The sequence below is a fragment of the Dermacentor silvarum genome, chromosome 11 (assembly GCF_013339745.2).
Source record: "Dermacentor silvarum isolate Dsil-2018 chromosome 11, BIME_Dsil_1.4, whole genome shotgun sequence".
NCBI lineage: Eukaryota > Metazoa > Arthropoda > Arachnida > Ixodida > Ixodidae > Dermacentor > Dermacentor silvarum.
This window is the reverse complement of record NC_051164.1, coordinates 18954859-18977710: the sequence shown is the minus strand read 5'-3', so window position 1 is coordinate 18977710 and position 22852 is coordinate 18954859. Positions and strand designations below refer to the sequence as shown.

At 43.7% G+C, this 22852-nt stretch overlaps 1 protein-coding gene across 1 annotated transcript in view; it reads right to left on the bottom strand.

Annotated features, from left to right (window-relative positions):
• Nucleotides 1–2018: 2018 nt before the first annotated feature.
• LOC119433041 (receptor-type tyrosine-protein phosphatase mu-like) overlaps nt 2019–22852 on the bottom strand; it is a 56067-nt gene continuing 35233 nt past the window's right edge. Inside the window, exons 6-10 of the mRNA XM_037700191.2 lie at nt 17030–17158; nt 15352–15477; nt 11143–11294; nt 7020–7155; nt 2019–2276 (exon numbers count right to left, since the gene is read on the bottom strand). Of these exons, the coding sequence (XP_037556119.2) occupies nt 2199–2276; nt 7020–7155; nt 11143–11294; nt 15352–15477; nt 17030–17158 (621 nt within the window). The 3' untranslated portion in view covers nt 2019–2198. The remainder of the gene's footprint in view (nt 2277–7019; nt 7156–11142; nt 11295–15351; nt 15478–17029; nt 17159–22852) is intronic.

Here is a 22852-nt window from a genome sequence, read left to right as displayed (position 1 = left end):
AGGCGAAGTACTCGCAGAGTGCAACGTCTCCCTTCTGCTTACCCTCGGAATTAGTGTGGCTCGGAGGAATTCATTGACGTTAGGGATGGCCAAGCTGACGTGTTGATCACTAATTTCACATATGAGCACCGACACCTCTTCCAGGGCACTGTCGTCGCTTCCGCTGATACCTGGGAGGATGTCATTGAGTGTTTCGCTTGTCAAGAAAGCGGCAGCGATGAAGAATGCGTCACAGATATCGACATCAATAACGAGCTGTCGGAGGACAATAAGGCGGCACTGCGGGGACTGTTGCGTGAATTCAAGGACTGCTTTGCTCGATCGCCTAAAGTCAGTCAGACGCCAATCACGCAGCATAGGATAATTACTTATGACGATGCACGTCCTATTCACCAGCAGCCATATCGTGTTTCGCAGAAAGAACGAGAAGCAATTCAACGACAAGTCAAGGAAATGATTGACGATGGCGTCATCCAGCCTTCAAACAGTGCGTGGTCGTCACCGGCTGTCGTGGTAAACAAGAAGGACGGCACTCTCCGCTTCTATGTTGATTACAGAAAACTCAACAACGTCACAAGGAAGGACGTTTATCCATTGCCGCGCATAGATGACCCTCTTGACCGGCTACGGCGAGAGTCATCTTGACTCTCCCTTGACTTGAAAAGTGGCACAAGCGCGTGGCAATATTTTACATCCCCAACACGCGTTGAAGGGTGGCTCTAGCAGACTTGCATGGCTTGCATATATCGCTCGCGTATATCTCGGGGTAGAAAGTCTTTAATTGCACGGGACTCGTATAGGTTTCTGTTTGTAATTGCCTCCAAGCAACGGACTCGGCTCTGCTCAGTTTTCTGTGAGGCGGTGGTAATATTTGCCTCCGATTTTGATAGAATTAGGTAATATCGCTAAATCTTGTTAATCTGTCTTTTTCTCTCCGGATCTCCTCCTCCGCGTACCCCTGAGCGATGGAATCCACTCCTTGCTCAGCTCGGCGAGTAAGACCTCGAGCTTCGCGGTGTGCTATCTCGTTGGGGGTGATTGCGGGAATGCCTGGAGTCATATGCGCTGGGAACCAGAGCAATTGCCTGTCGCTCTTCTCGGCTTTGGAGAACTTTGCTTCATTGACTCTGATAACGTGGCACGCCTCAAGAGAGAATGCGCCAGAAAATTTGTAAAGTACGACTTACAGACAAGCTGCAGACATGATAGCTTCACATTGTAATTCGAATATACGAGAATAACGGCGTCGTCACGTCAAACGTGACGTCACGTGATGACGCATTCGCCAAGTGATGACGCCACCTGACGACGTCATGTGATGCCTCTAGGAGTTGCAGCACACTGTGGGCTTCCCGCTTTTTAGCACTGTCTCCAGGACCGGTCCACATTTTTGCGTGAGCGAGAGTCGCGCACGCAGACACAAGAAATCCCGACCAACTAGAGGCTAATAGCTTCGCTGTACAACACCCGCGTCCAGCGCATTGGGGGCACGTTAAAGATACCCAGGTGATCAAAATTCATCCGGAGCCCCCTACTACGGCGTGCTTCATAATCAAATTGTGGTTTTGACACGTAATACTCCAGAATTCATTGATTCATTCATCTCTCAAAATACGAGTCTCGGTTTCAAGGGTACAGTATAGGCTTCTTAGGTAATGATTATAAAGAACGCTACGCACTATATGACAATTCCACAATGAGGAGTTCCTGCCGAATTTTTTTTGAGCATGCCCGGCGTTAAAAAAATTTTCTTTTTACCTTTTGAAAACGGGTTGACTGCTTCTCATTAAGAGTGGTACATTTCGAAATGCGTAACATTGCGATTTTAGTTTCGCAATTCTTTTGCATTTGGACAACTGAAACTGAAGCCATAGTTCTTCGTACAGAGATCGCTGCACGCATTTTGTCGTGCAGCAAGAAAAGAAAAAAAAAAAAGCAGCGAATGCAGAAGTCATGCGACAACACAACGTGTTTGCAGCACTTATGTTTGGGTAAATAATGAGACATCAAAGTACAGTGAAGAATCTTTATGCACACAAAGTCAACACTATTCGTACAGTTGCCACTGCGATACATTTCTGCTACGCAAACAAACCATATTGCAGCTACCACGGTGTCTATATTGAGGGCTAAAGGTGTGAAGGTGCTTTCCTGCACTGTAGCTTAACACATCTATAGGAACAACTTCAATCAAAATGTTAGCCGGTGAAATTGGAGTAGGAACCGAAAGAGTCAATGAATCGTTGCGCAACTTCGTAGCAGAAGGCATACTGATCCTGAAAAATACAAGAGGGAAGCATTCAATCACGCTGTTTCAACTGTCGAATACGCTTTACTTCACTGAATGGGCACTATACAAACTTATCTCAAGTCTCCGGTATACGGTAGGGTACCAAACGTTACACTGCTTTAGTGCCTATTTGATTGAAGCTTGATTTGATGGAGCTTGACGGATGTCAGGTTGAATTTCATTAATCGCAGTTGAAGCGTTTAACAGATAAGTGGCAATTTATTTATTTATTTATTTATTTATTTATTTATTTATTTATTTATTTATTTATTTATTTATTTATTTATTTATTTCATACTGCTAGCCTGGGTGCCACGCCTTAAGCAGGAGAGGGCATAAATAATTTTTCCGCTGGCAAAACTATTGCAACGTATATCATAAAGACATAGTGACATAATAGAAAAAGAACTGAACGCAGAGAAAAACACTCCATTATCAACAATGAAATACATAATTACACAATCAAGAGAGAGAGAGAGAGAGAGAGAGATTTATTTACAGAAAGGCAGAGAGGTCGGCCTGAGCTGTAACTTGCTCTGGCCTGCTACTCTACACTGGGGAAAAGGGACGCTGAAAACATATTAGGACCAGTTCCTGAGTGCATTTAAAAATAAATCGACTGTTTTACATTGGCTGATAGACAATTCCACTCACGAATTCTTCTGGGCATAAACAAATTTTTGAACGTATCAGTGCGATTTATAAAATGTACACCATTTTTAGAGTGGCAAAAGCGCACTGCACATTGAGATGCTGGATTTATATACCAATGCCTTATTACTTCCAATTTTATCATGAAAAACGGAAAAGCCTTTCCGCACTTCTCCATTGTAGTCCTTCAAGTTCCGCTTTTTGTAAGAGGAGTGAGGGTGACGCCTGCCAGTTATAACATATAAATCGGATAGCTTATATTTGAACCCTTTCTATTTTTCTTAATGTTAAACACAGTAAAATGATCCCACACTGCAGCTGCGTATTCTAACGACGGTCTAGTAAATGTCTTGTATGCGAGAATTTTAATGTGCGGTGTGGTATTTCCAAGCCTCCTCAGATATCCGAGCATGTACGTCCATGTGCTCGACATGGTCATTCCATTTTAGGTCAGATGTGAGTACTACTCCTAAGTATTAAGACGAGTATAAGCGAGAGGTACTGGGATCGATACCCAGCACCTCCACCACGTCTCTGTTGGCACGAAGTTTATTCGGCCCGAGTACGCGGGAGGGAACCAGCAAAGGCACACACCCTATGATGATGATCACACAACTGAAGATGAGGATCGAGCAATGTAGAATGATGATGGCAATATACAGATGAAGAAGACGTGCGTAATAAACGCCCACAGTATTCACGTCTAGAGACCTCTGACAGTACATGACCATTGATGCGGCAAGTAACAAAAAAAAAAAAAGTTTTTCCCGTCTCAATCTCACTGGTACTGTTTTTTATAGTTAATTGTCATCTGTCAATTTACACACCATGTATGCAGTGTGGCTAATGCTCTGTTTAAAGATTCGTGATCACTCGGACTGCGAATTTCTTGATATAACACGCAATCGTCCGCAAAAGGTTTTGTTTTTACAGATAAATTTTGAACGATGTCATCAATAAATCACAGGAAGAACAACGGCCCTAAAATAGAACCTTGTGAAACACCTGATTTCACGCCTGCAGAGTTTGAGCTTACCCGCCGTGGCGGCTCAGTTAGCTAAGGCGTTGCGCTGCTGAGCACGAGGTCGCGGGATCAAATCCCGGCGGCGGCGGCCGCATTTCGATGGAGGCGAAATGCAAAAACTCCCGTGTGCTTGCGTTGTAGTGCACGTTAAAGAGCCCCAGGTGGTCAAAATTAATCCGGAGCCCTCCACTATGGCGTGCCTCATAATCAGAACGTGCCCCCAATGCACAGGATACGGGCGTTTTTGTATTCGCCCCACTCGAAATGCGGCCGCCGTGGCGGTCGCGGTCTTCGTTACTTTATTGGAAGGAAGAGGAGGCGCGTCTTGTTGAAGCGGTCTGGGATTGTATCGTCTGCACAGAACACAATGGTCGTATTACTTCTCTCACTGCCTGTCGTCCTCTGATTAGTCAAAATCTACTTCTTATACGAGTCAGTGTGTCACGCCCTCCGCACTGGGAAGTTTACCCGTGTACGTGTCGAACTAATAGTGTCGTTAAGTGATTTCTTCTAGGCAATATGATCGGGTGTTATTCGTCAAATGTCATATGTGCTTCCCGAAGGCGTTCTTTAAGTCTTAATAGGCCCTTTTTGGCTTGAAACACTTGGCATCCGCGCATTGTCTGCACATTCTCTTGCTTGTAAAATATATTCAATTCCTATGTAATATCCATTTTTATTTTAGGTAAATACGACGCGTCTCGGCGGCATCCTTTTTTTTTTCTGCTGTTAGTGGACCATTGATATTGTCTCGTCAAATATTATTGACGAAGAGTTACTCTTAAATCTCCAAGTAACTAACAGATATGTCAACTTCAATGCCGCGGTTTGAGATGCCTTCCGACGTATATCCAACAAGTATTTCAGCTTCCTCTGGCTTTTCATTAGAACCCGGGGGTTTTTAACATGACTCACCTTTGGTGTGTAGCCACTAAGGACCCTTCCACCAAAGTTTTGACGACAAATGCTCTTCTATTGTGACGCCTCTAGTTAGTAGATAAACCGGATTTTCATTACCGCTGAAGTATTCCCGTCGTTTTCCCACTGATTAATTCCTTATTTCTTGCAGTATGTGTTCATCGAAAGCTTCAGGCTTTTGCTCTTTTCTTATCCAGTGCAGCAAAAGTGCAGCATCGAAACTCTACTAGGTCAATTCGTTGTTTTAGATAACACTTGATGCACCTCCACATTTTCAGACATTGTTGCTTCCTGCGTCCAGAAGTTCAATTTTGCGAGACTGATGGTCTTCATTGGCGCTACTATGTTATTTGCCAAAATCAGCACTGCCGTTTTGTGCCCACTCTCTTATGACTTCCATGTTATACGCCACCGGTCTTGCATCGGAGGAAATATGTATACCAGTGTTTATGTGCTGTCTCATGTTGTCGATGTACTGTCTAGATATTTTTGATAGTCGTAATATTTTTAATTTCCTTTATGCACTTCCTCCGTGGATAATTATTTTTCTCTGGCATGGGGTCGTCCCGAGAAATTCCGGTTTTCCACAGTCATTGAATACCGATTTTAGCTCTTCTGTGAATGACGTTAGAAAGCTCAGCGGATCAAACATCTTTGCGTTGGCTTGAAGTACTGTGCATCTGTACATCAGACTTTCACTACAGTCACTAGTCCAATTTTTGCTGGGATTATAGGCCATGGCCTATATAATCCCTAGAATTCTGGTCATAGTACCACGTTGTGCGCGAAGGAACCAATGAGCCGTAACGGCTAGAACCGTTTGTTTTGACAAGCACAAGATGGAGCTGTTCCGACGACGGCTCTCTCTCTCGTTTTTTCTCTGCATTCTCTTCTTCCTCTTATTGCTCCATCATGAAAGGCTGCAAGTTGGAATTACACATTTGCTTGATCCAAGTATTCAAGCAAAATACAAAATAAACGGAAATTCGCCAGCTGTTCCTGTTCTAAGGCTTTATGCAAGGCGAGAAAACCCAACTTGTATTAAAATAAAGGCACCGTATCTGGCCGCATCATTACTAAAAAGTGAAACCTCTATGACTGGAATCGTTGCAGCATTCGGTTACTGTTCCTGCAGCGCTCAACAAGTAACTGAACACTTGAAGGTAGCTATTACCTCCGTTTGTTCTGCAAATATGTATAGAGAAATATAGAAAGCTTTTATTTTTACGCCAACGTCCGGAGCTCATGCAAATATGGAGATGGGCATCCAAACAATTTTTGTAGCGTTAGCTACACTGGCCTAGCCAAGCCCGTTTCGCGCGGCACATCAAGAGCCGTGCTGCGCATGCGCAAGGATCAGTGATGTCACACGGCTTGCGCACCGGAGCCACCGGAGCCGGCACCTCTCGCGCACTCCGCCGCCGCCGCGCGCGACTCACCGCCGCCGGTCTGCGCATTCCAGAGGAGTGACGTCGTAGCCGTGGTAGACGCACTGGCGCCGGCGCGCGCTCGCTGTGCAGTCGCCGTCTGACACTGCGCTGGAGCCGCTGCGCTTCTGACTGGCGTTTGCCAGTGTGGTATAGCCATGGAGAAGGAGAGCGCAAATGCTGCTCAACAGCGCAGAAGAACGGAGAAGCTTGACTCATCGGATCCCGAAGTAGTTGCCTGGCAATTAGCGGTTGAGCGTAGGAGACAACCAGGAAAGCTAAGAATAATCAGCTGAACCTTTGCTAACGCTACGTATATCCTGGAATAGCCGAGCTAAGCCACTGCAACTTTTTTTCGCTTTGGCAGTTTCATTTCACTTCGTGATGCTCAAGGGGCCGCGACTCCTGTCACACAATGCTCTTCTAAATCTTCTCGCGGGTATCAACCATGCCAGCTAATCTTCTTGAATGCACAAATAAACTGGACAAGAATGAAATCTGGAACTGTTGCTCGTCAGAGGTTTTTTCGAAACCACAAAGTCGAGCTTAAGTTCTGTTCTTATGTACACTGAATACTGCTTTAGTGAGCCAAGACCTGCATTTTTTTTTCTCTGGCGCGAAAGATGACATCTTTTCGCCCGAACCGGCATTAAGATCGCAGCTTCCAGTATTCCCGTTAACAGATATATGTTGTGCAGAGCAGTCTCACCACACTGACGATGAACTCCGGTCGGCTTGCCCGAACTCGCTGCACGCAGCGAAAAACGTCCACTTCGTGTTCAAGCTTCAGCTGCTCGCATACGCTGGACAAGACGCAGTACAAACCACACTCTTGGCACCCATCGCTGAAAATAAATAAATAAATAAATAAATAAATAAATAAATGAATGAATGAATGAATGAATGAATGAATGAATGAATGAATTTCTACACAATCTCGGCAGAAACCATCGAAGATGCTTGTCAATGTCAGCGATGCTTTTTTGTGCTATCTGCTACATATCCCCATGCCATGCGCGAATCACGAAAACTTATGTACACATCAACAGACGCAAGAAGTGGCAATCTCACTAACAACCACAATGCCAGTTGATAACACGAAATGTCTTATTGTAATCACAGCACCCCACTTTAATCTGCCGATCGAGCCCACGTTGACTACTCGGCAAGACAGCAGCAAGCACTTAACCTAGTGGCCCAGCTTCCATGTTTACTTTGCTCCCAATAACGACCAGAAATATACGAACAATAAATTGGGAGAAGAGCCAATGTAGGGCTATCACTTTAAAATAAGGACATAATGCGATTCATATTTTTTTCTTGCGAGTCGGTGACCTTGAGAGCCAACGAGGGTTTTTGAAGTATAAATAGATGTATTGGTCATCAGGGATGAGTTTTCATGGATTTATATTGCTTTCGGCTCTCTATCTCTTGTGATAAAAGCAAACTATATCTTATATGTTGAAATGGAGATATTGCTTTACAGCGATAAGTGATAATATGTGGTTGGAGTGGACAGAATTCAAACGATACTTAGTGGTTTTATAATTGCAATGATTCTATGCAATGCTAGTCAAGAGAGCCTAGAGACCATGCTTGAAGAATACGTAATATTTGAAGGTGATAACAAGATCTCGTACAACACTTTCTTATATACCAGCTCTTTTCCTACTATTTTCGCCAATCATCGCTCTTGTTATTTATGCTGAAATGAAGGAGGTACTAAAAAGCCTAATCGCGCCAGAAAAATATATAAAATTGCGAAAGGTTTTACTCCAATATGTATTTCTAGTGGGATAGGAAACGTCACAACGAATTAAATTGATTGCACATTCTCTGCTATAAAGAATTATATTTTAGTCAACGGATCTCCTTCATACTTCCCGATTTATTGTTCGATTTGTGTGTGCATGGAAACTTTGCCAACGAGAATTGTGGGCGCTCAAGACCAGGGAGTTCACCCAATGTGAACGAGTGTACTTAGGCAACAAATACATGGTAAAATAATTATTGGAGGAAATTATGCTTATACACTTTACTGCCACTCTACAGTTGTACTAAATTGCTAACTTGGGCTGGCTGATACATGTCTAAAAAATGCGAGTAACAGCGCAAAGAACGGGAAGTGCGGACCGAGACAGACGAAGCGCTTCGTCTGTCTCAGTCTGCAAGTCCCGTTCTTTGCGCTGTTACTCGTTTCTTCATACAGTGTATATTTTGATTCAACTGACTTACGTCCTTTTTCAAATGTGCTCACCGTCCCTTACTAGTTATAACAGACCCTGTTTGTTGATATATACAAAGGGTCACTCAGGTTCACATGAGATCAAGTGTACTCTGCCTAGCATGCAAGCTCGCGCGCTCTAAAACACAAATAATCCTAGGAGATCCTCACTTGAAGTTGAACAATACAAAGGTTCACAGGAAGATGGATGTTTGAAGTGAACAGTTTTCGAATAAGGGATATCTCTGGAGCCGACGCTAGAGCCAAGGGGAATTGTTGACACTTCTACTTTTTGTAAGAACTGGCAGCAGCACCCCTAACCGTTCTCGTGCTATCAAAACTAAACACCCAAAATTCGAGTTCCCTCACATTACTGTACGCACCACCTTATGTTCCTGTTCTTCCCCAATTCACTGTAGGAGAGAGTGAGCTAGCTGTATAAATAATAACACGATTGTCGTGTAGTGCAAATAGACAGGACGTAAGGGAACTTCTTGGACGGAAGCTATTTTTCTGCCACTGTCATCAAATGGCGAGGTAAGTGTATGGTCGTCTGATGCTTCCGGGTGCGTTTTCTTGATACGATGTATTCAGTGCCCATTTGCATGTTTTTTTTCTTCATTTACGTCCTAGTTATTTGGGCTGCCCAAACTCAGTTTTTAGGAATTGTGTACCAATAAGTCAATGAATGAATTCTTTCGGTATAAAGTGGCAAGGTCCTGAGGCCACGTAGTTTGCTAGCCCTTTTTATTTCGTTTTTAATAAAGACGTTCCAGCAGTCACTCACGGTATCAAGCGGTGCCAAGGAGTTGCCAGCATGATGAAACGCTGGCTCCTTCAACGTACATCTCTTCTACTTGTCTTTAATTTCAATTTATTGCTCCACGTAGTAGTTAAAGTGCTGATAAATACGAAATGCACAAGGAGGGTCTATAGTCATAGACTGTGTTGGGACTTCCTGTCAAAGATGTTTCGAGAAATAACAGCAAAGTAAAGAAAAGCAGGTTCATCGCTCTTTCAGTGCAATTGGTCCCGCACGATAAGTGCAACGCGTATTGTAAGAAACAGTTGTAGCTTTGCACCTTCACAAATACAAGTCCATAAATGTTCACAGTCCTTTATTATTTGCAGTTTCGCTCGAAGGGCGGCATAAACGTGCGTAGCCTTTTATTATTTGCAGTTAAAGGTGAAGCCATAACAGCGATAGCAAACACGCGAGGCCTGTGCTTCTGCGCAGCGTAAACAGCATCATGAAAGCTACTACGCGTCACAGATATATACCACTCGACGGTGAGTGCGCATGTGGCGAAACTGCGTCATTGGCCTCTTCGATTATTCGACTCTGACAGTCCCGGACTGTCCGAAAGACTGCATACGCAACGCTCGTTGGCTGAAAGCACCGTCTCGGGCAGTCCGGGACTGCCAGGAACGGATAATCGAAGAGGCCCACTATTGCGCGAAAACGGCGTCAGCAGCTGCGGCACCACCGAGTGGTGACGGTTGTCGGGGATCACTTGCAAAAAAGCACCGAGAACCAAAAGAAACGCTATCGCCCCTAGACGCCGACAGAATTAGACCGCTAGACTCTTCAGAGAACTACCGTATTTACTAGCTGTATAGGTATCCAAGCTGCCGGCCATGTTCTCTACAAGATTACTCACTGCTGAAACAAATGATACCTAAGTATCCTCATTGCAATAAATAAACATCATCAAGAGCACAATTCGGTTATTAAATTAAACCCTAACTATTGTGTGCCTACATTTCTAACCATTAAGTAGGCACAAAACGGCAATGTGTCGCCATCTCACGGATTTTCTTGACGATGACTGCGTGACGTACGGAGATGGGACAGATTTTTGGGGGGAGCCCGGAATAAAACGCTTCGCGATAAAATGAAGACATTAACGTATTATTGCTATAAAAGCATAAAGAGTTGTTTGCCCGCTGCCGATTATTCGAACTCAGAATCATACAAGTTTAAAGTGACTCAATCAGACTCGCGCCCGCTCCTACTTGCCTCGACGTTCTCAGACTCATACTCATGCTAACCTCGGACTCGCCTCCAGTTTCCCGCGCTAAGACCCACTCTCATACTCATATTCACTTGTCAGTGCGAGTCTGAATGACTCACCTCTTATGGCGAGTACTTCCTGCGAGAGAGTGGTGATATCGTACAAACAACGCAGACTGAAAACTAGCACCAATAATGACGATTCAAGTTCGTTGAGCAGTTTATTGGCCAAAACGCATACATGTTCGCAAAGATGTTTTGCAATTGCACAGAACCAGCTCTATCTAGAGCACAGTCACTCGCATAGTCAGTGTAAAATACTGGTGCAAGCCACACTGTCCATCCAGCCACGCATCGAACTAACTTTAGGACACGACGTCCTTGAGGCTGCTACTTTAAATAAGACGCACGTGGTTAGCTTACGTAACCCTTTCCAGCGCTATCTTCTTTACCTTCTTTCACGTTCAGTGAATGTACGCGTTCAAGGTGATCAGTATTATTTGTTTACTCTTCGAACCGTAAACCAACTAATCTGATCGCAGCCCTCAGTGTAGCATAAGCGTGCACTTGACTCACCACAAACGCACTACTTACAGGCATTGAACAATGACAGGTGCCCCCTCGGCAAGCATTTGCCACGTGTCCACGCGGCGAAGCATGTCCAACACGATGTCATGCGAGCCAGGAACCCTTTCAAGACGCCTCCATGTGGGACAATGGAACTGCTTCAACATCCGCGACGGATTCTGTGGGGAACATACGTAGTGTAAATAAAGACCACATTCCAACCAATTTGAATTATGCTGATTGATTATTTTTTCCTAACCAATAGTACCTGTTCATCGAAAAGGCAGGAGAAAGCAAAAAAAAAAGCATTTACAGGCAGACGAAAAACCAAAACGAGATCTAATGAAAGCAGTAAAAACAAGATTGCTTGTACAGACAACCCCCATGGTTTCTTTTTTACCGATCGTGAGACAGAGACAGTAATGAAATGGAGAATCGCGTGTTCCCATAACAAGTTCAGAATGAACGAGCTCCTCACCTCAATCGCTACGATCCACGACATCAATGCTTTGAGGCCAGCCATTGCTCAGAAATATTTGTAACAGCACTGCACTGAAACGTTCTTCTGTTTTTTTTTGTTTAGCTTAATCTACGCACCAATGGTCCGTTTATGTTTGGAAGTTAACTTTCGCGAGACATTAATCTCTTTTTGCAGCTTCGCTCCTTGCACCTCGCGGGAAAAACCACTGGGGCTTCCTTCTATGATGTAGACAAATCATTTATATAAAAGTAATATTTCTTGTTTAATATAGGCCCCGCTATTAGAAAATAAGAAATGACGAAGTAAGGCCAGCTGAAGAGTTCGAGCGCCGTAAGCCAACGCCACAGAGACGAAAAAGTTGCACTTCAGAGATAGCACCTTAGCACCGCCGATCACGTGGGTGCGCAATAGGTTACCAGCGGCAAAAACGAATTTATCAGGCACCCGGTGAAGGCTTGTTTCACAAAGAAATTCACCAGTGAATCGTATGCTAGCGCGTTACCTCTCCTATTTTCAGAAAAGAAGACGTCATTACTAAATACGTTTTTTTTTTGTTGGTGATTAACCTGCGATGATACTTTCTAACAGAAGTTAAACTCAAACTAAGCATCACCTCAAGCGGTGTCAGTTCCTCACTGTCGTTTTGCTTGCCTGATATAACTCCAATATTTAGTTAAGCTCAGTGCTGACTTTCCTGAAAAAAAAAAACACGAATGCTTCTGCTCAATAACCAAGTCAACAGTTACTTGACGTTTCAGAACCTATACGGATTCTTGTAGGTACCTGCGGTGGATATAAGGTCGTCGTCAGTTAAGTATGCAGCACGAGTAGTATTATCTGGAATAAACTTGGAGCAAAATGCCATCTGCTTGGTTCATGGTATCGGGTATCTACAGTGTCATCGAAACCAATAGTGATGCAGTCGACACCCAACACCAAGTTACGTGCTGCGTGTCTAAACTGACGACGACTTCATGCGCAGGGCACTTTAAACAAGGAACTTGCATAGCTTACGAAACGTAAATTAGTCTTTTTTTTCGTTGGTGGTCAGCAGTCTGTTATCCCAAAATATGCTACATGACCAGACGACTTTTCGCCGAACTCTTGACTGTTATACTTTTTTAAAATTAATGTTGCACCGTGCTTCGTTAAGCCGGTGAGTCTTTAAAACGTGTGCCCAGCTTGGAAGCATCGGGCATAATAGGATTCATGATATTGTTGTTTTCAAAGAAAAGTGTACTTGACTGAAAATTTTTATTGTAGGTTGCCTTTGCGCGATTAGGAGTGCAAGCATTCACCCTAGGAGTTACTGGGGCTTTCAAGCAGCGGCCAAGAAACAAGAACAATAATGAGATTAAAGTTGCAAATAAATAATTGATCTTAATGATATATTTTGACGAACTCTCATTTTTATCTTTTTTGTGCGCTAGCTGTTGTCATCGTATTGCACAACTTTAAACTTGAACATTCTTTATTTTACCTCAAAGATCCAAGATGGCTCATCGCCTTAAATGAAATTCTGGTTCACATGTGCATTGCAACCACAGGTAGGTCTGGTGAAACTTTATGTATGAGCACCTAAGTTTCCCAAGCACGAAACAATGAAACCAACCATGGAAAATACCACAGTAACGCACAACCTAATGAACAGGTAAGTTCCTATAGTTTCTTACTGTTTGTCTGCTCTAATCTCTCCATACATAAAATGCACAGTAATGAACATACAAAACGCAATCAAGAAATTACAAAACACATTTCGAGAGGTATAACTTGAGAGCACGATCTCGTACCACTACGTGTCTGTTGTCAAAGGTGGTATAGGCCTCACACGAGGCGTATGAGCTGAAGTTACGCTGGCAATGCACGTATTCGCGGAAGGAGAAACGAATGAAGGCGTTCGATATAGTCGCACCTCGTTCGTTCAATTTTTGTGTGACTACAAACGACCTGCATACGACCTGTCACTTAAGCTTTCCGTTGGGAGCGAAATTCCCTCGAGGAATTTAGAAGAGACAGAATTACTTAGTTTCAGTTTTGAAATTCCTTATTGCTGCGAGATTTCGAAATTTAAATTGTAAACACTTAAGTTGTATCCCGTAAGCACTTCCATGTACATATTTTAGAAGTTTTGTTGGCCCACCTTTGTAACCAGATAAGCGACGATGCTGAAACGCCCTTAACAAGTCAAGGGAAAGCTGCAGTAAAGTCATGCTCGGCTTCTTTGCTAAGTCATTGTAAAACAGCGCAACGAGGGTATCCGGACGAGAAGAGGCTACAAAAGCGCTGTCTTGCGACTGAAAGTTTAATGACACGTGAGAAATATATTTTGTGTGTTTCGCTGTATATATATATATATATATATATATATATATATATATATATATATGTATATACATACACATCGAAACACACAAAAAACAAAGAAAAGAAGAAAAACATGGGAAAACAAACTGAGTAACCGCAACAGAAACCAAACGTCATGTACCATACACATGTCCTTAAATATTATTCAAGTATGCACAATCACCCTGCATTAAAGAGATGGATGGTTGCACCCCCCCCCCCCCCCCCCCCCCCACACACACACACACACACACACACACACACACACAACACACACACACACACACACACACACACACACACACACACACACACACACACACACACACACACACACACACACACACACACACACACACACACACACACACACACACACACACACACACACCAAAAGCCAGCGACGTTATCCGGGCACTCAAGCGAGAACATCCGGGCATCGTTGAGAGAACAAAACGAGATCATGCGGACACCAAGTCAAAAGTTATGAAAATGCAGTCTCTGGCCTCCAACCTTTTGTACAGGACCGCTTTACATACGCTCGTTACTGCACAAACAAGTTACAAAAAATATTGCTTCCGCGTTCTTCCTGTTTGTTTATTCCCAATATCTCTCACGCTGTAACTTCTAGTACGCTGAAGTTTGATGTCGTTTCCAAAAGCGACATTCAAAAGGCAGATACAGGGAACCCTACAATTGATTGTCATCTTTTGGCGCTGAGACAGGGTTGCCATGTGCTCTTTTGAATGCCAGCGGTTCGTGAGTTCCGCGGCGCTGGTTTTGCGTCACCTCGAGAGATGGCGCCACGCTGCTTGGCGCCTCCTTCAGGCGCTTTTCTTCTAGCTGGGCAGTGTCCATATGGACCAGTGCACAGTATGGCGTGCTGTAGTGTGGTGCGGTGTGGTAAGATGTGCCGTTGCGAACACGCACTACACCCATTTTAAGAGTGTGGCTAGTATCATCTCCAGCAAATCTGCTTTGCCGGTAGCCATTTGATGCTTACGTCTACTCTCGATTGTGGGAGGACCAGCAATTTTCTTTTGTATCATAAGGATTCCCGTATTTGCAAAATAAGGTGCGCAACCACTAGAAGGACTATGGCTTGGAAAAACTTATGTATCTTTTAAAGAGTGGCAGTGCGCTGCATGCTGAGCACGAGGTCACGGGATCGAATCTCGACCGTGGCGGCCGCATTTCTATGGAGGCGAAATGCAAAAACGCCCGCGTGCTTGCGTTGTAGTGCACGTTGAAGACCACCAGGTGGTCAAAATTAATCCGGAGCCCTCCACTACAGCGTGCCTCATAATCAGAAGTGGTTTTGGCACGTAAAACCCCAGACAGAAGAAAGAGTTGCAGTGTTATGTCAGCGTTTACTCACGTGGTCAGTGTTACTTACGTGAGTGTTCACTCACCTTGCCTTGACAGATGTTGAAGCTGCGCACTACCAAGCCTGGAAACCCTGTGCTCTCTCGGTGCTCTACTGTAATTTTCCCATGCTTGGAAGTGCTGTTGAGATCTGGCCAAAACATCGGGGTTGTCTGTAATACCGCGAGGCGAAAACCAGTTGTGACACAACTAAAAAAAGAGAACATAATCTCGACAGGATGTATATCGTACGTGTATTGCATCGCTCAAGACAGTAGCAAAGCATTAGAACGCTCTCCGAATTACATGGAACCCGACGTGGTGGCTTAGACTTTACAGTGTTTCGCTTCCAAGCACGAAGTGTGGGTTAAATATTTCGGCCAGGCCAGCGGCACATTAAGCGGGCGAAATGCGCAAAAAAATGCTTGTGTTCTTAGGTTTATGTGCACTGTTAAGAGCTTCAGGTGGTCAAAATTATTCCGGAATTCTCCACTATGGCGTGCCTCATAACCATATTGTAGTTCTAGCACGGAAGTCTCCAGAATTTGATTTGTTATTGTGCAAATTACAAAGGTTCACAGCGTAAACATTTCAATATAAAACACGTGATTATTTTCCTCTCCAAATCGCAGAGGCTGATGCGAAGCAAGGTAACACATCTATCAAGAGTTATCTCGTACTTATTGTTTCTACTAAGACTTGATCCTGAAACCAATTACGTGGCAGCAATCGGGCTACCGCGTGTGCCATTGCAGGGAATTGCTAATACCCTGAGCAGCTATCTTTCCATGGTTCCTTCCCGCGAGACAGTTTCACGGCAGTCTTCAGTGCATGGCAAGGTGATTCATGTGGTTCGGAGTGTTTCAGCTTACAAGTCAATAAAGAAGCCTGTTAACCTGCAGTGCGCCAAGAGGGAACTGCAAAGAGCAGCCCTGACTGCAGTGTGGTACGCTTGGACGCTTATACTACTTACGTTTACGAACTCCTAATGTTTGCTCTAATACAGTCGCCATGCATTGAACCCTTTCGTTCTATGTCCACCAAATGTTCTACCAATTCTTCTATAAACCAGGAGGATCGGCAGGCTACCATGGTCACGAGGAGCCACAAAATGTCAGCCCACAATAGCTGGGTAGAAAGCGGTGGGATTTGTAACCACGAATAACGTCGACCGGACAGCGGACAGCGCCTGAAAACTGTAATGTGTCCTATAGTGTCCAGTATTCCTCCGTAGCTGACCACACATAGAGTAGAGGTAGATTTTAGCACTTTCTAATCAAATTAGTTGGACGCAATGCCTTTTTGACTTTCTCCTAATATGTCCACACAGCCAATATTCGATGCGGTTATAACTTTGCAAGCGCTGAAAAAACCGGAGTTGTTGCTGCTCTATAAAGAAGTGGACATTTATGATAAATATCCGGGCCCATTTACACCAAAAAATTATGCATTATAACTGCTCGTAGGAGCAAATTCAAGCCTGCTGTGTTGTTGGACATATTATTACTGAAGCCGACCGGCCAATCGTAAAAAAACTTTACGAATGCAAAGCGTTATGAACTCGACTAATGGCTTTAGTGACATCACGAAGCAAATTGATTATGCTCACAACCTTCGCTAACGCCAAATAGTAGCCACAAGGAAAAAGAAACGAGTAGAACAACAGTCAACTTTGAGCAATGTTTTTTTTTTTCTCACGTTCTATAGATAATCAGTCAGGCATACCTGGTCTGGCAGTGGTCCCAATGTAACCACTGTTAAAGAGCCAGAGGAGGCCACCATTTCCCAGAAGTCGTCCATCGTCTCGTTCAAAGGCATCTGTGTTACGAGAAAGGCGTTGGGTTTCCTAAAACCCTGTAGAAAAAAAGAAAAATCAGCTTGCAGGGAACAGGGGAGCACTAAATTGTACTATTTAAGTACAATAAGATGGAAAGGCGGTCAAGTCGGTTTCACTTCATTGTGGAAAATTTGCGCACACTAGACGACGACAACACGAAAAGGACACAAAGACTGGTCCTTTTCGTCTTGTCGTCGTCTAGTGTCCGCAAATTTTTCACAATATTTAAATACGTTGCTCTCAAGCAAAGTGCACAAGATATGAGAAGCCCCTTAACTTTCCTAAAGTTTGTTTTCTGCTAATCGGTTTTCCTAGCTCATGTTTTAATGGTAACGACATGAACAAGTACCAACTCGCCCAGTTAACTATTGCTTGTTAACATATTGTTACAGTGCGTCAAAGGTAGTGGAGCGGCAGCATCAGCAGCAACAACATTAGGAGAGCAGCGAGAAAGAGAAGGACGACGTGTAGTATTGGCACCCACTTGCATGTACAAGTCAGTACATGCAAGTAAATGATTCCGCGACCAATAAATGCAGAATCCGCAGTTTTGTCTCCAGAAGAAATAAAGAATTCGTTGGAGGTAATCGCTAAAGGGCCAGAAAGTCGTTTTTCTGCCCAACAACCTTTAGCTCCATTGCTATCCCCATCTGAGGAAGATTTCACGGAAATTTCGAAGACTGAATTATCAGATGTCTTACAAAGCTTTCCATCAGCGGCTCCGGGCCCCGATGGAATCACTTCGACCATGTTAAAAATTTTATATAAAGAATCACAAGAATGTTTATTAGACATAATCAATTATTCCGTCAGAAGGGCATGGGTTCCATTGGAGTGGAAAATTGCCAAGGTCATTCCGTTGCTTAAAAATCCGAGTGACGGCTATATATTAGACAATATAAGGCCAATCGCGTTAACTTCAAATTTCGTAAAATTGATTGAAAGAGTTATCAATATTCGTATCGTAAATTTTCTTAATGAGCGATCGATTCTAAGTCCGAAACAAATTGGTTTCAGATCACAGTGCTCTATATGGCAGGCCCATATTGACCTTGAAAGCCGTATTCAGTTGGCAAGGCGCCAAAGACAGTATGCGGCATTAGTCACTCTAGATATCTCAAAAGCATATGACAGTGCTGAACATGTGATATTGATCAATCAGCTTCAAAAGATTAACCTTCCAAAATACCTTCAAGTATGGATTTCAGAATTTTTAAGGAACAGAGAATTTTATTGCTTCCATAGCGGCATTTCTTCGGCTAGGTACGCGCAGTCAAGAGGCGTTCCACAAGGGGCAGTACTTTCTCCAGTCTTATTTAATATTCTAATGAGTTCCATCCCATGTCACGATGATGTACATACTTATGTTTACGCTGATGACATAGCGTTTTTTTCATCGGCAAATGACATCCAAAAACTTTATCAAGTATTACAGACATACTTGTCTGCTATAGAAAGATGGCTTGATGCGATGCATCTCTGTCTCAACGTTAACAAATGCTCAGTGCTAACGTTTCCATTCACGGACCCCATATATATTTCACTCTCTTATCATCTAAATATTATCCCACAAGTAGAGACCGTCAAGTATCTTGGGGTGATATATGACGGTTCACTGTCATGGAAGGCACACATTGACTATATTGCAACAAAAGGTATTCGTGCGGTTGGCTTGCTGCCTAGGCTGAGCAATAGTCGATCAGGAATGCGGAGAGCAACGCTTTTAACAATATACCGCATGTATGTTCGACCGGTATTGGAATTTGGATGCGTACTGTACTCTGGAGCTCCTGCATATAAACTTCGCCCCCTTGTTCTTCTGGAGAGGCAGGCCTTGCGACAATGTTTAGGGCTACCTAAATTTGTAGCAAATGAAGTTTTGCATCTGGAAGCTAGGATGCCATCTCTTGTTACGAGGTTTCGATTATTAGCTGTGCAGTCATATTTAAGACTATATGAATCCCCTATAAGGCGTTCACAAACAGTTTTTATCTCCCAGCCGGACTTGTTTTTCGGCTTGTTCTGGCCGCGATTCCACACACCACAAATTATTTTTATTCAAACTCTCCTAGATCAAATAAACATACAAATTCGTGAGGTGAGTCCTGTTGTTTACAACACCAATTCCTTTAAAATTCAGTATGATGATATTTTCCCTAAAAATGCAAAGGCATTATCTTACCGCACGCTAAGCTCAATATTAAATGATTACTTTTTGCACGTTCCGATCGAGACAGTTATTGCCACTGACGCTTCCCAAAATGAAGAAAAGTGTGGAATTGGAATATTTTCTCCTATTCTTTATTGGTCGTTCTCTCTTCGCCTCCCAGACTTCGTACCGATCTTTCTAGCGGAATTTTTAGCTGTCGTTCTAGCCCTCCGTAAACTCAATACATCAACATGTTCCACAGTAATCGTGACGGATTCTTTATCTCTGTGCTCCTCCCTCACAGCGTCCGATAATTCCCCAGTTTTGCGAGCTTTCAGATCGTTAGTGCCCCCTCACTTAGCTTTGATTAGATTGGTGTGGGTACCAGGGCATAAGGGCCTATTTCTAAACGAAATGGCAGATTCGTTGGCGAAAGCGTCCCTGAATGGCCCGGTAATTCATATCCTACCGATTTCAGCTTTCATCATAGGGGCTAGATTTCAGAGAAAAATGATGCTGCGTGAATTTCACGCCCCTTCTTTAACAAACTCGTCTGATTTTCAGCACTTGTCGCATTATTGGAATAGCAAACTCTGTCAAACGCGATCACTTGAAGTCGCAATCACTAGTCTACGCTGCAGAATTCCATTTTTAAATTTTTACCTACACAGAGCTGGTCTGGTTCCCTCACCTAACTGTTCCTATTGTGGACAACATGAAACATTAGATCACTTTCTCATTTCCTGTCAAAGATATTCTGAATTGCGAAAAAGAACCTTAGAAACACCGTTCCGCCTTCTTAGATTAGAATTAAATGTTCAAAATTTACTATCATTGGGGGCCTCTACCCTTGGGCACAGCGACGGGAAGGTTGTAGATGCCATCCAGAATTACATTACAGGGTCAGAAAGATTTAGATGACAGAATCACGGCTTAGGGTACCGAAATATTTTTGCAAATTTGACGACTTGCTGTCTACTTCTTTTTTTATTCATCATTTACTCCTTTATTCTATTCAATTCATTTGATATATTCTAATTATTCATTCTCAAATGCGTATATATTCCCACATTTATGTTTGTTTTGCTTTATACATCTTCCTTCTGATTGTTATTTCAAACTACCCGGTTCTTGGCCAATCCCCCAGAGTGGGTATGTGCCAGTAACTCCAAGGCTCTACATCTACATCTACATCTAAGTCAGTACATGGTCAGTACAAAGCTGGTCCCTGGCCGCTGGAAGACAAGCAAGCATCTGGTGGTCACGTAAGCGCTGTGGGGTGCTCGGCTCAGTGTTGGGCGGTTTAAGATTGATTTTTGGCAATAAGCTACAGAAGGCTGTACTGTTTTGGTTGAGACAGTCAGCTCGTCCTCATGACGAATAGCTCGCCTGGCCAGGGGCGCTGCCCCTGGTCAGCTTCGGTCCCTCCTAATCAAATGCCTCTAGAAGCCTTTTTTCGTAGTGGAGTGAGCAGCATTCCGGTGGCGCTGGTACCTTTGAATGGCGGCTCCATTCGAATCAATAACCCGCAAGCAATTCAGGCGGATCTTAAGTCTGTGACTCATCACTACCTGCATATCACAGACGTTCGACAATTTGGACGAGGAGGCATCGTCTGCAGATCGCCAGATGAGGCATGTGTAGCAGATCTACTAAAATGTTCCTCGTTTGGCTCCATTAAGGTGAACGCTTTCATTCCACCTCATCTGGCATGCACGAAGGGAATAGTGCGTGGTGTGGACTCTCGACTGAGTCCGTCAGAAACACTGGAAGAGCTCTCTGCGGCAGGTGTTATTGCCATTTATCGGTGCAACCGCGTGACTGATAACGTACGTGTACCGACAGAATCTGTGATTGCCACGTTTGCGGGTACATCATGTCCTTCAGAATTAAAAATTTGGCCACTAATTTTTCGTGTAGACCCTCTAGCATCGCGCCCGTTACAATGCCGTAGTTGTTGGCGTTTTGGACACAGTGCGGGTGGCTGCAAGTCTAGTCCTCGTTGCTGCGTCTGTGGTGAGGGACATCCGGGCAATGAGTGCGCAACTCAAACGGAGAAGTGTTGCCTATGTGGAGGTGCGCATCAGGCTAATAATTCTGACTGCCCTTCTCGATCACAAGAAATTCAAATTCTTGAAGTAATGGATAAAAGGCGTTGCTCCCGCAGAGAGGCTACTGTAGCTGTAAAGGAAAGATCCCATGGTTACGCTGGTGTTGTGGCGCGGCAACCTGCTGCCATGGATTCAACCATTTCAGAAGCGATTGCAACCGCGGTCGAAAAGTCAATGGCTAAGGTCATGGAACGCCTCGTTGAAAGTGTGTCTGACTGTATATCGCAAATTGTGTCCGCACAATTAACGCATCTGCTGCAGGCAACTTCTGTACCTCTTCCTAATGTGGTACCTGAGCTCAACATGCCCAATCTGCCAATCGTCAGTACGGACAAGGAATCAAATATGGCTGGTCCCAGTAACTTGGAGTTGGATGATGTATCGACTATGGATGTGGAGTCGCGGGCCCCCAAACGTCGCGGGTCCCCCATTAATGTTGGCTCAAATTCTCGCCCCCATTCTAAACATAAGAAAAGCCCTAATGGCGCCGAGTTAAGACTCTATTTTGGAGAGAGCAATTGCCACTGCGGTGCTCTCGCCGCCCGACGGCTGATGAGAGTGCTTCAGTGGAATTGTCGTTCTATACTTGCTGCTTCAACAGATTTACTTCATCTCACACATAAATTTTGTCCGGATATCATACTTTTACAAGAAACTTGGTTGTATACAGGAAAAAATTTTTCATTGCGAAATTATCGATGTTTTCGTTTGAACCGTCCTACTAGAGGCGGATGCATTGTAATATTTATTTCGACAAAATGTTGCCACATAACAAAGTTAGCATTCACGTTAATGGCCCCAGACAGCGAAATACTTGCGGTAGAAATAAATTTGCCCGGATGTAGACCTTTCACAGTCGTAAATTCCTACTTTCCTGTTGGGGTACAGATCATTAGTTCCTTAGATTCAATTATAGCAAATTGCGGAAAAGATATAATCTTAGCTGGTGATTTCAATTCGCATCATGTATCATGGGGATACAAAACGGATCAGTGTGGTAAACGACTGTGGGAATGGGCAGTAGATGATGGGCTTTCCTGCATGAACACTGGAGCCGTTACGTTTCTCCGAGGACAGTCTCGCTCTGTTTTAGACCTGACGTTCTCTGCAACAAATATTGTTGTGTCTTCATGGTCAACGATTGACTGTGCTACAAACAGTGACCACCTACCTGTTGTTTTTGAAGTGGTAGGCCCGCTAACCTCTCCGGAGCTTCATAAGAGAAGTTTTATTAATTATACTCGTTTTAATACTTGTTTGAAAACAGCGTTTAATTCAATGAGACATATGAGTTGTATTCAAAAGGCTCATAGTTTATGTTCGATATTGGAGGATTCTAAAAAACGATCTGAATTTGTAATTTGTTCGAGTAAAAGCAATAGCCCTAGTAAATGGTGGAATGACGACTGCACTAGAGAATTTAGGTGGAGGAAAGCTGCGTGGAAAAAGCT